This window comes from Microcebus murinus, chromosome 2 (assembly GCF_040939455.1).
Source record: "Microcebus murinus isolate Inina chromosome 2, M.murinus_Inina_mat1.0, whole genome shotgun sequence".
Lineage (NCBI taxonomy): Eukaryota > Metazoa > Chordata > Mammalia > Primates > Cheirogaleidae > Microcebus > Microcebus murinus.
This window is the reverse complement of record NC_134105.1, coordinates 114,971,683-114,987,168: the sequence shown is the minus strand read 5'-3', so window position 1 is coordinate 114,987,168 and position 15,486 is coordinate 114,971,683. Positions and strand designations below refer to the sequence as shown.

General features: G+C 33.5%; 1 protein-coding gene across 5 annotated transcripts in view; it reads right to left on the bottom strand.

The window, feature by feature from the left end:
• The window catches only part of DCAF6 (DDB1 and CUL4 associated factor 6), a 132,466-nt gene that overhangs the window by 58,051 nt on the left and 58,929 nt on the right, over window positions 1–15,486 (bottom strand). The window contains exon 11 of one of the 5 annotated variants that reach the window (XM_012783873.3): window positions 5,614–5,784. The exons of the other annotated variants lie outside the window; for them this stretch is intronic. Coding sequence (XP_012639327.2) covers window positions 5,614–5,784 — 171 coding nt within the window. The remainder of the gene's footprint in view (window positions 1–5,613; window positions 5,785–15,486) is intronic. 5 annotated transcript variants of the gene reach the window in all.

Here is a 15,486-nt window from a genome sequence, read left to right as displayed (position 1 = left end):
TATTATGAAATCAATATGGTTGGTCAGCTTATTTGAAATGTTTAGAATGATAGTATTATTTTTAAAGTAAAGATAAATTTTAAGTAAAAGCTTATTCAGTACTAAGCTTATTTAGCATGTCTTATGGTTGATTATCACATATTTGTGAAAAATCTGTGTTTTGGTCTTGAGAAAATTCTTCAGCCCTTTGACATCAGAATTTTCTCAACTGTAGAAAAAGATAATTATATAGTTGAACAGGTAAATAAGACTCTTTAGCCAGACTTCCTGGGTTCGAATGTGGTTTATCTACTCAGTAACACTGTAACCCTGGGCAAATTATTTAACTTGTCTAAGTCTCAGATTCTCTATCTGAAAAATGGGAATAATCATAATATCTACCACATAGCATTCTTCTGAAGATTTAATGAGATAATCCATGTAAACTATTTAAACAGAATACAGGAAAGGGCCAATTAATGTTATTATTACTTGCCTGTTTTTCAGAGGTCTGGAATTGAATGAGAAATAATGGCAAAAAGCTGTTCTGAAAAATACGGAGTGTATTATCATGTTTAAAGTTCTAAGAGACTCATCACTGTTTTGCTTAGGACTTATTCAAGGAATTAAAGAAGTGCTTGCAGACCTAGGCTAATACCATACCTAATTTATTAACTACTTATATTATAATCACTAAAAACATGGGTCAAATGAATCCCTTTGAGAAGTGCTAATACGTGACTGTCATTATGGACACTGGGAAATCTGATGCTGTATAGAGCCTGCTTGCACAGGATCGGGTAAGTGCTGATTTTTTCCAATATGGCTCAGTTTTGAGAAGCCCTTTTTCAAAAATAATCACAAATGTTTTATACCCTTTTGGGGTATAAAAGTTACTTTTTTTTTCCAATTGGCAAAACCGTGCCATAAAGTGAAAAAACAGTTCCTACCTGACCCTCTCTAGGCTGGCTCCATGCTCCAGTGGGGCTCTGTGGTGGTCGGGCCAGTACCAGCAGACTCCACAGGGTGCTGTCACTCTGAGCAGGAGCCAGCAACCCATGACTTCAGGGACCTGAAATGGAAAAAAAGAGTTGGGCTTAAAATCAGCCATATGTTGAATGCCTCTGCCATAGCTGTTTAGGGCATTCATCTGATAAATGCACATATAGCTCATTCAAAACCCTGAATGCTATCAACCTTAAATGGTCTTGATAAAAGGACATGTTGAAGTAGTAAGTAAAATACTATAATTAAGATAGTACATTATTATGTGTACTGCTCTCCTTAGGCATATAAAATATTTATATATACAGTATTGTCTAACTCATCATTACATCATTTCTATAAATTATGGCAGGCCACACTATCTAAATATATCAATAATTGGGAAACTGAGTCATTAAGCAACCAAATGACCTGTCAAAGGTCACCTAGTCATAGGGCCAGGGACAAATAATTCAGCCAGTCTAACACCTAAGGAATGATGGGATGAAGGCGAATTCATCTGTTTAGGATTAAAAAAAAACCCTGATTCTGTTATAAGCTATGATATATTTCCTAAAAGTCTAAAAAATGAGTTATGAGCTATCATGTATTTGTTAAATAAATTATCATGTATTCTCTAGTAGTCTGGAAAAAATGTACTTTTAAAACTAAAAAGTAAAAACATTTTTAAATGATAAGTTTTGACTTTTAAAAACTATATTTTTGGAAATTAGTTCTGAAGGATTATCATTTATAGATGTCAAAAATTCTTTCAGAGCACTGGTTTTCAAACCAGGTTTTGGGAAGCAAAGGCACCTTATAGGTACCGTGAGGAGCAAGAGGGTGGGTTGTCATTCCTTATATCCCTTCACGTTGAAGTCACAAGTGTCACTTTTACATATTTTATATAAGACTCTGATGACAGAGTTCATAGCTGATAAAAAAAATAAAAAGAAAAATCACTGCTTAAACATCTTCTAACATCTATATCATATAGCTCATTTTAAATAATAATTTGAAACTGAAGGTAACATCATTTGGTGCCTTGGCATGATGTTTTAGTCTTAAACTGCAAAGAAATATTGATAATATTCAATAGATAATATTCCACATGGGATTATCATTAACTAGCATCAGGCTCCTTCCCATTTGATTCCATTAAAAATGGAGATCATTATTTTTACAAAGTGATTTGATGGTTTAGAGTCACTTTCCTACAGAAGTTCGGTATTGTTGATTTATTTTATACTTAGCCTTTCACAAAAGATTCCCATGAGTCCTATATTCTGAAAAGAGAATAAAATATTTGCCACACACAATGTAATAATTTAGAAGTTCTTTTTATATTTATTAAAATTTCTTAGTTTCTAATTCACAGTAATGTCTCCTTTAAATATCTTATACCTGAAAAACTTACAAATGTGAGAAGACAATAAATAGAAATATCATTTATTGGTAGTACTGCCACTTATTGATATTCTAAAGATATCAAGGTATAATGGAAAAATATGCTTTTTATATATGAGAAATGTACATTCTTCTATTATTTACAAATTAAAATCTAGAATGCTAATTTTGGTGCTTTCTTTACTGACAGATAGTAGTAACATCATGAGAGAATGGAAGGATTAATGTCCATAGTGCACATACACAAAATTGCATTTAATCATTATGTATAAGGTTTTTTTTCCAGATTTTTATTTATTTATTATTTTGCTATGAGGATTTTTTTTTATTTTTTTTATTTCAGCATATTATGGGGGTATAAATGTTAAGGTTACGTATATTGCCCATGTCCCCCTGCCCCCTCGAGTCAGAGCTTCAAGCATGACCATTCCCTAGATGTTGCATATCTCATTCATTATGTTTGTATAATACCCATCCCCTCCTCCTGTGTAAGTTTTGTTATTCAATTAAAGTCTATGCCTCTGCTGAATTTCATAAATTTAATTTCTATTCTTTATTTATTTATTTATTTTTTTGAGACAGAGTCTCGGTTTGTTGCCCAGGCTAGAGTGAGTGCCGTGGTGTCAGCCTAGCTCACAGCAACCTCAAACTCCTGGGCTCAAGCAATCCTCCTGCCTGAGCCTCCCGAGTAGCTGGGACTACAGACATGCGCCACCATGCCCGGCTAATTTTTTCTCTATATATTAGTTGGCCAATTAATTTCTTTCTATTTATAGCAGAGACAGGGTCTCGCTCTTGCTCAGGCTGGTTTCCAACTCCTGACCTCGAGCAATCCGCCCGCCTCGGCCTCCCAGAGTGCTAGGATTACAGGCGTGAGCCACCGCGCCCGGCCTCTATTCTTTATTTTTATAATTTGTATGTTCTGAAATAAAGCATTTTCCATTAAGCCAACTCATATTGCCTCATATTCAAAATTTACTAAATGGACAAAGAACATAGATTTTATTAGTTGTCCCTTGTAATAAACTAACAACACGTTAACTGTTCTTAAAGTTTTAAATTACCAAATAGTGTTCCTGTGACATATGAGGACAGAATAAGATAAAAGTAGCACTAGTAAATGGACCCAGGGCATATTACAGATAGATTTATTAGGACCTCATATGAATGCTATGCTAAAAGCATATGAAATAAATGAAATACTTCACCTTGCAGCCAAAGGGAGAAACATGTACTATCAGAAGCCATTAGTGCTTAATGATAGTAATATAAAAGCTTCTAATATTGGTCCATGGGGGAGGCCCAAAAGCTCAAGAATGTTTTTTTTTTTTTTTCTTTTTGAGAGAGGGTCTTGCTCTGTTGCAAGACTGGTTAGAGTGCAGTAGTGTCATCATAGCTCACTGTAACATCAAACTCCTGCTTCAGCTTCCAAAGTAGCTAGGACTACAGGCACGTGCTATCACACCCAGCTAATTTCCAAGAATGTTGTTTAATGACAAAGAAAAGATAATATGTTTCTCAACTTCAAAACTAGAAATGTGTCTACTTGACTTTAGCTTTTTAAAGATTATCATAAATAGACTGATAATAAACTATTATCATAAATAGGTTTCTAAACTAAAGATTATTTAATTAGAATAATACTTAGAATTGGGAACACAGCATTTCATTTCAGAGACAACATAATCACCCTAAAGCTTTCTGATTCTAAAAAGAACCTGCCTTCAATTCAAATTGGTGAACTAGATATGAAAGGGTAGTGAGTATCAAAATATATTTCTAATGTCCACAATGTATACTTCTTTCCTGATAATGCAGCCAGTTTTGTTTTATACTCAAATTCACTTTAATACTTGGTTTGTTATCTGCCAAATTCCAGTATTTTAAAAATATTTATGTATGTAGGGATAGTTTATTTTTATTGATTTTTATGTTTCATGAATTTATAACCTTCAAAATACATTGAATAGAGTTTTAATAAATATAAAATCATAGCAAAATGTTTTATTATTAAATGTCATTATTGTAATCTGATCAAACCTTCTTATTGTTAGTTTTAAGTATAGGAAAAGATTTCCCTATAGAAAAAAAATCAGAGGCATCTTTACCTGACTGATATTTTGTCTGTTAATATAACACAATTAAAAATCAAGGCCATGATTTATCCCAAGCATATCTATATTACAGTTTACATTTATTTTGTTTTACCACAGTATTATAAAATGTGCTTCCATTACCATGGCACTTACTGGAACAGATATTTATAAAGTGGAGGCTGTCCAGTTCTACCAATATACAAATTAATTCCAAGTAATTAATTTAGTATTCTCAAAGTAATTAACGCTTAAACTCATCACTCCTTAGGGTAGCAAAACAAAGCATATCGAAGTATTATAAACTCATCAGCATGAGAAACTAGATATTTTCATTCCTAAATATTTATAGTATCTACTATAATATGCATACTACAGGATTTACAGTACCTATTATCCATCTTGAAACAAGTAGACAAATTATTTTGTGCTATATCTTTCATTAATTTTTTTTGACAGATATTTACTGACCATCATGAGCTTTCTGGTCATCAAATACTGGGCCATTTAAATATACAATAAAAAAATAGTGGCATAGATTATTACTGTACTATTAGAATTTTATAGCATAAGAACAGGAACAAGAGATTATGGAGTGCTTTTGCTGCTCTACATATAATAAAGCTGATTAAGTATAGAAGGAATAAGAAAGCAAATATTGAAAATTTTCAAATAATGACAGAAGGGAATAATTGAGTCAGCATACTAGTATGGCCAAACAATACTATGATTCTAAAATCTAGCATTATAAGGTTTATATAGTAATATTAGTTAATTTTCAAAGATGAAGAAGAAGAAAGGAGCCACAGCAGACTCATTTCAGCATATATGAAATTTCAATAGAAACATCAATGCAGGCTCCCAATTTACTAGATAATTATTAGAAAGCAGTTCAGCTATAAAAGTAAAAAATATTTGCCCCTTTCCAAATATATTACAAATAAAGCAACAGATTATTTTATAACCATCTCTCTGACAAATGCAGCTGCCAATCTGTCCCTGTGATACTGAACACTACCATATGCAAAGGAGGGAGGGGTAAGCTGCAAGCACATTAGTTCTCTTTTTGGATGGGAAAAGGAATTGTTACACAGTAGCAGTATTAAAAAACAATTCTACTAGCTGCATAAGGATACTTGACATTAATAACCTGAAACATGAGGGTCCTTTGAAGAGCCCTCATGAGAAGACTGATCAGAAGTGGAGGGCTGCTGTTGGGCTTGTGCAGCTAGTTCTTGCTGCCTCTGCTGCTCAGCCCTCTTAAGCCTCAGTTGCTGCAGGCGCTTACGGAGCAAAGCTATCTCAGGCCCCCTTAAAAATTCTGACACAAATAGGAAAAGAAAGGTGAAAAGATAGTAATAAAACAGAAATCATAAGAATTTAATTATACATTAAAGAGAGGAAGGATATAAAGAAAACATATGGTTCATAGAAGAATACTAAAAATGAATTACTGATAAAAAATTACCGATCATTAAATTATGAGACAAACTATACACAGTTACACACCCAAATACTACTCTTTAACTATGATGAATTAGACACATATATTTCTCTAAGAATATATAAATAATTAACAGGATGAAAACAAAGTTCTCCATAAGCCAGAAATTTTAAAATGAACATTGCTTTCCTCACATAACTCTTTTTACAACAAAATGATAATAGGAAAGAAACAAAAATTGAAAAATGTCAGTTAATTCATCTAATCCATACACAAAAATTCAAGTTACTTCATTAATTTCAATCAAATAATAATTAAAATTCAATTAAAATGATGAAAAGTTATGAATTTAGAAACTTGGAATTACAGAGCCCTTTAAAAAGTGAAAGTTACATATTCTTCAGCAAAATGTTTCCTTTTATTAATTGTCATTTAATTTTTCTTTTTTTTAAGTCCAAAAAGGTTTACATAGTCATTATTTTCTGACCTTTTCCTGAAGTGATCATAGACACAAAGTAGAAAACTAATAGGAAAATCTGCAGAGATAATTACTGAGTGCCTACTATGAATGAGGCATTGTTATAGACTCTAGGGAATAAATAAAATATCGAACAAAATAGTCCGTACCCTGTGGAGTTTATGTTGTGAGGGAAAAACAGACAACTGTAATGTACACACACAACTCGCATGTAATGTTGTATGCTTGTGTTCGTGTCACGGAAGGATCACTGCTATGAATTAATCAACTGGCAGAGTAAGGTAATAAAAAGAGTAGAGATGGTAGGAGAGGGATTGCTATTTTATATATGGTCATTAAGGAAAGCTGCTCTCATAAGGTGCCACTTAAACAAAGACCTCCAGGACATAAGGGAGTAAACCACATGGATATCTGCAGGTAGAGTGTTCCAGGTGGAGAGAAGAGCAAGTGCAAATGCTTAGGGTGCCAAGTGTATCAGGATGTGGGATATATTTTATTTTATTTATTTATTTTTATTTTTTGAGATAAGAGTCTCACGCTGTTGCCCGGGCGAGAGTGCCGTGGCGTCAGCCTAGCTCACAGCAACCTCAAACTCCTGGACTCAAGTGATCCTCCTGCCTCAGCCTCCCAAGCAGCTGGGACTACAGGCATGCGCCCCCATGCCTGGCTAATTTTTTCTATATATTTTTTAGTTGGCCAATTAATTCTTTCTATTTTTTAGTAGAGATGGAGTCTCGCTCTTGCTCCTGATGGTTTCAAATTCCTGACCTTGAGTGATCCTCGCACTTCAGCCTCCCAGAGTGCTAGCATTACAGGCGTGAGCCACTGCGCCCAGCCAGGATGTGGAATATATTTTAAATATAAAGGTGGCAGAATTTGCTGACAGTTTGGATGTAGAGTGATTCCAAAGTTTTTGGCCTAGGTAACAGGAAAAACAGAGTTTCCATTTATTGCAAAAGAGAAGAATGAAGGAGAAATGAGTAGTCTTGAGGGGAAGAAAAGAACGAATAGACATCCGAGTGGAGAAATTAAGTAGGAACTGAATATAAAAGTCTAGAATTCAGAGGAGATATAATATGGATGTCACTGGTAATGTTACTGTAAGCACTCTAGAGAGTAAGTGATAACAGAGAAGAAGTCTAAGAACTGAACTGTAGAGCACTCCAATGTTTAAGAGGAGAAAGAACCTCTAGGAAGAATAAGAAGGAAAAGCCAGACAGTGGGGTTGGAGAACTGAATGATCAGAGTTCTAGGCTAAGTGACTAAATTGGGCCAAAAAGGATGGAGTATGCAGTTGTGTCAAATGCTGCGAATACAATGAAAAAGACACTGAGATTTAACAACTGGAATTTTTACCATGGAAGTCACTGATGGCCTTGACAAGTACTATTTCAGTGAAATAACACCAAAACCTGCCTGCAGTAGGTTCAAGAGAGAGGAGAGAATCAAGGAGAGAATCAAAGAGAGACACAAATCATATATACTCTTTGTAGAAGTCTTACTGTTAGTGGGAAACAGAAATTGGACAGTTTTTGTGGGAGGAATAAAGAATCAAGGGAGGTTTGTGTGTTTTAGTTTGGGAGCTAATACACACGTTTGTATTCTGACAGAGAATGTTTAATTGGGGGGAGGGAGAAAGACAATGCTTGGAAAAAAGTGGGCAACTACAAGATCAACGTCCTTGAGTAGATTTAACGAGTTAAGTTACAGTGGATCGGAGGACAAACTGGTTTTGAACAGGTGCATAAAAACTTCATTAACTATAACTAAAGAAGAGGCAGAGACTATGGGTAGAGATGTCAATAGTTGTAGATTTGGTGGTAGGACCATGCAGAATTTCTCTGTGACATCAGCATCAAATTATACAAACTACTAAATAATTTTCAGCCTCTCATAGATAGATTGTAAGGGTGCAAAATTTGGTTTACTCTTTGAGGAATCGATCATGTTAGATATTAACTTCTTGTTACTGTGGCTTATACTTACAAAAAATTTTATTCAACTGGTAGTTGAGATTGGTACCAATTGATAACTACCAATTGGTAGTTAAGATTTAATCAGCAATTCAAGTATCAACATAGTCTCTCATTGTTAATTGTTCCTAGAAAATTTCTAGTACCATGTGATGATACTGACTGACAAACCAGTGGTGATGGTCAATAGCACAGTGCCTTCTTTTTAGGTATGTACAGGAGCCGTATTTCTAGTGAGCATAATAGTAATGCTTTTAGTAATATAAAATAAAGTATTATACAGCCATAAGTTTTATCATTTTATGCTTCAAAACAAAATTTACCACAGAGAGAGTACATAAATGTCAAATGCTGCTTAAAAAGCAGAAAAATCACTGAATTTCACTGGAATTTCAAACCTTCTTTTGAGGTGCCAAATGTTTTATATTATGTAAGTCTCCATCCTAGAACTACTTGTGATGTAGCAAATAAACCACAAGGTCTAGGTGCATGCAGTAATGCTCTAACAACTTAGAAAATCAAGATTTAGTTTTGATATTCTTATGAGCTATTTATTCAATATTTCCAGTGCTTTTTAAAGAAGAATTTATCTACTTTTAGGAGTGGTTGTATGATTTTTTTTCTCTTTAAGTTAAAAAATGAGGCTCTAGAAGGAAAAGTCATCACACAGTTATAAGACAAGTATTGAATTTAAAATTTCAACCAGAAACACCAGATTAAATAAACAGTTCTGCTAGTAGCTTGAAATATTAAAGCAGCTAAGATATATACACGTTACATCCTTTTAAGAATGTATATACAATCATATACAAATTATAAATGTGGATAAATGCTTGGAGAATTACTTCCGTTAAAATATACCAAATTAAAAGAGGAATACGATGAATACCTCAGGTTAAAATTTAAAAACAACAATAAAAACTCAACAAGGTATCAGGAACTGCTACAGGAAAACTGTCCTTCCTTCTCCTGAAATTACTAACCTTATTTTTGGTTTCTTCTGAAAAACTCCGGGCTATTCTAGCTAATGGTTTAATTCTACTGTCATAGAAGAACAAGTCCTGCCTCTACAGGACTCTGGATGGGACTTTGGATCATTTTTATATCTAATTGGCACTTTAGCTGCCTGCTATCAGTCTGTCTTCCCATCCTAACTTGTTTCTTGTCCTGGTGATCTTTGTGCATTCTTTGACCTGGGACTGGTTACTCCTTCATTCCCAAGTTTCTGTTTTCTTCTTTAGTTTCCTCAAAGTGGCCATCAATCTAATATCTCCACCTGTTTCTAACCTATAACCTACACCTCATCTGACTAGACTCTGATTCCATTTAAGGAAACTGTAATCTAGATTTTAGGCTTTGAAAAGTTTGCTTTGATATGTTGTGCAATAGAGTTCTTACTCCCCAGCAATTTTTCTACAGAGCTCAATGTAGCTATAATGATTCTGCATAGGCCAAAATAAATTTGTAATTTAAGCAGTTATTTGTAAGTAAGCAGGAATTCACACATAGACCATATCGTATGTTATCTTAAAAAAAGAACTGTAGAAAACTTTGAAACCAGGTAAAAAAAAAAAAAAAAAAAAAAAAAAAAAAGAACTAAATCCTCATGATCTGAGTGGTCTATTTAATTGGAAACAGAGGGATCTTTAAGTGACTCACTTCTCAATGTGAACCCCTAAAACCGAATTTTGTAGGTACTGATACTCTTGCAATCCAAAGTTACTACCTTCTCTAATCATATTCTTTAAATAGGTTAAAATAGAACCAAAGAAAAAAATTAAACTACAACACGCTAGAAAAACGGCCTTATTTAATATTTGCTCAATATAAGAAGTTTCTTAACATGGGAAAAATCTATAAATAATGTTTAGTTTAAGAAATAACTAAAAGAGGCTGGGCATGGTGGCTCACGTCTGTAATCCTAGCACTCTGGGAAGCTGAGGTGGGAAGATCAATTGAGCCCAGGAGTTTGAGGTTGCTGTGAGCTAGGTTGACACCATGGCTCTCTAGCCCAGGTGACAGAGTGAGACTCCATCTCAGTAAAAAAAAAAAGAAATAACTAAAAGAGATGTCTACTAAGCATTACTGAGAAAAAAAGAAATTATCTTATAGTTACTTTGAAATACTTTTTATATATAAAAATTATGAAGATTTCATTTTAACATGCAGTTTCAGATCACAGTCATATCTTTCTTATTTTTAAATATACAATTTCATAACCACATTTTTAAAAGCACAGTCTTTTGCTAAATGTTCAAGAACATGTATAAGAATCAAAATGTTTAAGTCTTGAGCTATGTATATAGAATATGGTTTCCAATGGTGTGACATATGAATTAAAATTCAAGAATACAAAGAGCAAAGCAAAAATTTAAAAACCTACCAACTGATTTAAAATTCCACTTGAGTGTATTTACCTTCCTAACTTACCCAAAGCCAACTTTGTGGCCTCCTCTAGATATACTATTCTTCAGGTCATGTATTTTGTTTATTCACCTCACATACGACTTCAATTTATTTTTTTCCTACCCATATTTTTGTTTGTCCTGATTCACTCATTTATATATATAACCACATGATTTTTAAAAAGTATTTTTGGTAGAAGGTAAAAAAATCAACTACTTAGTCTTAGATGGTCTAGATAGCCAAAGACAAACAATGGATCCAAAATGATAAATGACTGAATATCTAATCATAGATCTCTCCCAGGTGTTACCAAATTTGGGACTCTACTGGAAACATCCAGAGTTAATGAAGTGGGGCTCAATCTATAATCTAGAGCCTAAAGTATAGGTAAATACACCATACCTAGCCTATACCAGTTTAAAGATAACTAAATGTCTCATGATACTTTTAATTGTATCTTTGGAGAGTGCATATTATTAGGGAAAAATGCTTATTCATAAAAGAAGTCATAAACAAATCAATCAAACATGAAAAAAATTATAAATTTACATGAGTGCTTTTCAGGAAATAAACAGGGTTATATAAAAGCGAATACAATTTTAGGAAGAGTAAAAAAGAAGAGGACTCTATCTAGGGTAGTTATGAAAGACTTCCCTTGGGTGGCATCTGAGCTGAGACCCAGAGAAAAAGAAGTTGGCCATGGGATAAGCTAGGGGAAGAGTTTCCTGGGTACAGAGAATAGTAAGAACAAAGTCTTGGACTTAAAGAAAGAGAAGAAAGAAAAAAGAGAATATGGCACATTAAAGGAACTGAAAGGAAACCAGTATATCTAGACTGCAGGGGTCCTCAAACAGGGGCCCAGTTCACTGTCCCTCAAACAGTTGGAAGGCAGGACTATAGTTTAAAAAAAACTATGAACAAATTCCTATGCACACTATACATATCTTATTTTGAAGTAAAAACAAAAAAGGCAAAAACACCCGCATGTGCCCCGCGGGCCATAGTTTGAGGACGCCTGATTTAGAGCAATAATGCTCATCAGGGACTGAGGAAGTGGAATGAGATGAGGCTAGAAAGGTAGGGAAGGGCCAGGCCATGCAGGTTCTTAGAGGTCCACAGTAAGGAGTTTGATTTTTCTTTTTCTTTTGTACTTGTAAATGCAATTAGAAGCCTCTGATGGGTTTTAAAGAACAAAGTTATGTAATCTGCTTTAACGTTTTAAAATACTCATTCCAGCTGCTGCGTGGATATTAAATTATAAGGAAAGAAGAATAGATGCAAGAAGATCAATTAAGAGATAAGAAATGATGGTGAGATGAAAAGAAATAAGATATAGTTTAGATGCAGGACCAACAGTACTTGCTGATGAATTAGGCATGGGACTTGAGGGAGAGGGAGGAATCAAGAATAACTCATGGTTATTAGAATAAGCAAATGGGCAGGTGGTGTTATAATTTACTAAGCCATAAAAGGACTAAGAGATGGAACCAATTAGGGGACAAGAAGGGTAGGAGGTTGAATTCAGTTTGAGCACACAAATTTAAAATGTACATGATAACAAAAAAATATATATATACAATGTCAAATAGCAGTTGAACATAAGGGTCTGGAACACCAGGTACAAAATTAGATTGGTGATATATATTTGGGAGTCATCAATTTAGAGGAAATGTTAAAAACTATGGTGAACTGACACAACCACCCAGGAATAGAGTGTATGCAGAGAAGACAGCCAGGACTAAGGGATACAACTATAATATCCAGAAGTAGACAGAACAAGAAACACTAACAATAGCTACTGAAAACCAGCCAGAATTAATAATAAGAGTAAATAGGTAAATGTGGTATCATAGATGCCAAGAAAATAAAGTGTTAAAGAAAGAAGTAACAGGCTATGTTAAATGTAACTGGGTCAAAAAAATCTTATAAAATATTAAGAGATTTATCCCCTAAATTTGGTGGAGGTGGAGTTCACTGATGACTATGATAACAAGTTTCAGGAGAAAAAGAGTTGAAAGGGTTTGTTAATAAATACATGGAAGATGGCAAGAAAATGGAGATAGTATATGTGACCAACTCTTTTGAGGATTCTGATTATAAAAGAAACAGAGAAATATGGCAGTAGCTGGAGGGAAATGTGGGATAATTAAAAGAGATTTTTTAAACAAAGGAGATAATAAAAACATGTTTGAGGTTAAAAGAAACAACTCAGCAGAAAAGACAATGATGCAGGAACAGAAGCAAAGTCCTTGAGAAGCTGGAAAGGATAGGAACTGCACAGGCTAGCTTTTGATAGGAGCAGATTCATTTCTTCCAAAATGTGTTTCTGCTTCTATAAGAGACGATGAGTACAGATGTTGGAAAGCCTGGAGATTATATAGCAGAAAAATGAGTGCTTTTCTTTTCACTGTGAATGATAGATTAGCAGTGGGGGGTGGGGGGAACAACAGTGAAGTGGAGTGTTAAAAGTTTGAGAAACATGAAGGTGTAAAATAGACATTATGCATAGTTGGAGAGCAACAATGTCAAAAAAGACTGCTCTGGCATATAGTGTTGAACAGCCACTGAAATTTGTGGGCATAACTTTCTTCACTTTTAGAGATTCAGTTGGTTGACTGAGAGAAGGCAGACAATTAGCTTCAACCAGAGTTTTGCCTGGCTGCAAGTTTTCACATTCTCACTGTTCCTTTTCTCTATATCAGTAAAATGACAGAGGAAATGTGAGAGATATGAAAGAAAACACCTTTACATTAAAAAGTATTTATAGCAAGGCAAGTATAGACAGAAGCATGCTTTTTCATTTTCTCTGTCTCTATGCAAGGCAATAACAAAAATCATGGCTCAAAGGTGACACTCCCATCTACTACATAGATCCAATGGATAGTTTCAATACTCACAAACCCATCTGGACTTAGACAGGCCATGGTAAGTGCAAAAGAGATTGGGGAGAAAAATAAAACAAACAAAAAACCACATTTGGACTCTGGAATAATGAAAGGGCTACTGCCAGAACCATTACAGACATAACCTTCAGACGTTACATATGATACCAAATTGTTTCCCGCAATAGTGATATTGTTTTAGTAATATGGAAATATTCCAATTATCCATAGTACAGTCAACCAAAATTCTCTCAATACTCTCCCAGTTAAAAATATTTATTTTCTTTCTTATAGGCAAAAGAGCTAAGTAATGTTCAAACAATGATCACATGATCATCACAGAAAATTTTTTTCTATTTCGATGATTCAAATGACTATAATATGTAATACATAAATACTGAAAGAAATTTAGCAATTTGAAATGTAGTATTAAAATGTTAAATATCTATAAAACAAATAAAGCTCCAAATACTTTACCCACAAATATGCTTAAGGAACAATTGGAATTAGATAAGATTCAGTGGAACTTGAACATAAGCTAGAGCATCTTCTTACTAAGTTTTCCTGAAAACTTACAAATTGACTGAAATATCAATATTTAAAAGTAATTCCAAAAATGCTATCACTTTAAAAATTCTTGCTTCTACCAATTTTACCTGCTTTAAAAAACAACCCTTTAGTTACTTCTGCTCCTACTTCCCAAGTCCTCCAAAATATTTTATTTTCCTATAAATTGAAAAGCTGTGTCAATTAGAGTGTGGAAAGCCTGATTCTGTAACTCAGCTTTAGCTTATTATTATGGATAAAATGTACACAGTGTTAACAGTTATGTAATTGACTCTGGCTTTTATTCCCATAGAAACTGAAAATGAATTACTAAAAATGGGATATACTGATAAAAGAGTGCTTAAATTAAAACATCCCATATTTGGTGTTCTGGCATCAGTTTCCAGAGAAGCAAGAATAAAATGACAGCTTGGCAGCTAAGCTGTTAGGAATTTTTTATAGGTTTTAGCTTAGGCCTGCCAGCTGTACCTCTAGTTGATAATATTTTTGGTTCTATATCAAGTAAAATGCTTTGTTAGAAGAGCCCAAAGAAAAATATGAATACATACCTTATTGGTTATTATAATCATATTATACAGTTTAAAATGCCAAGCAAACTATAGACATATATGCTGAAAATTACTCTTATGAATACTAGTACATTCCATAGTTGGGGGAAAAAGTTGAACATAAGGAGTTTTAATACTGTGAGGAAAATAGTATTTTAACAGATTTAGGAGTTGATTTCTTTTACTAACATCAAGTACCAAGAAGATAAAGATTTGGTAAAATAATTCTTTTTTCATGTAAATATTAGAGACATAATTCCTTTGGTAAATTGTATATGTTGTTGACAAGAGACCATATCAAATCTACCACATAGAATGAATTAAAAGCACTGCATGATTTGGGGAAAAATAATCAAGAATATAAATAAAATGGAACTAATAATAATGAGCTGTATTTTCACTAGTACTTTAACACAGATATACAACCAAATAAACCTAGAAAAATATTTTGGTTTATAATGATCTGTAAAATAATCTTTAAGTCAGGGGCATTAAACTATGCCAAAATACTATCTGTTGGCATCTGTATTTTCAAAAGAACAATTTAATGTAAATTGAAGATTCCTGCTATTTGTTAAAATTCATGCAAGTTAAACATACTTGAATTTTGTTTAAGTTAACATGTTATATATCATTTGAATTATTTATTCCAGCAAGAAGATGACGTGATTTAGTATCTTCAAAATAACCTATAAAGAAGTTTTCATTATTAGAAATCATCAGAT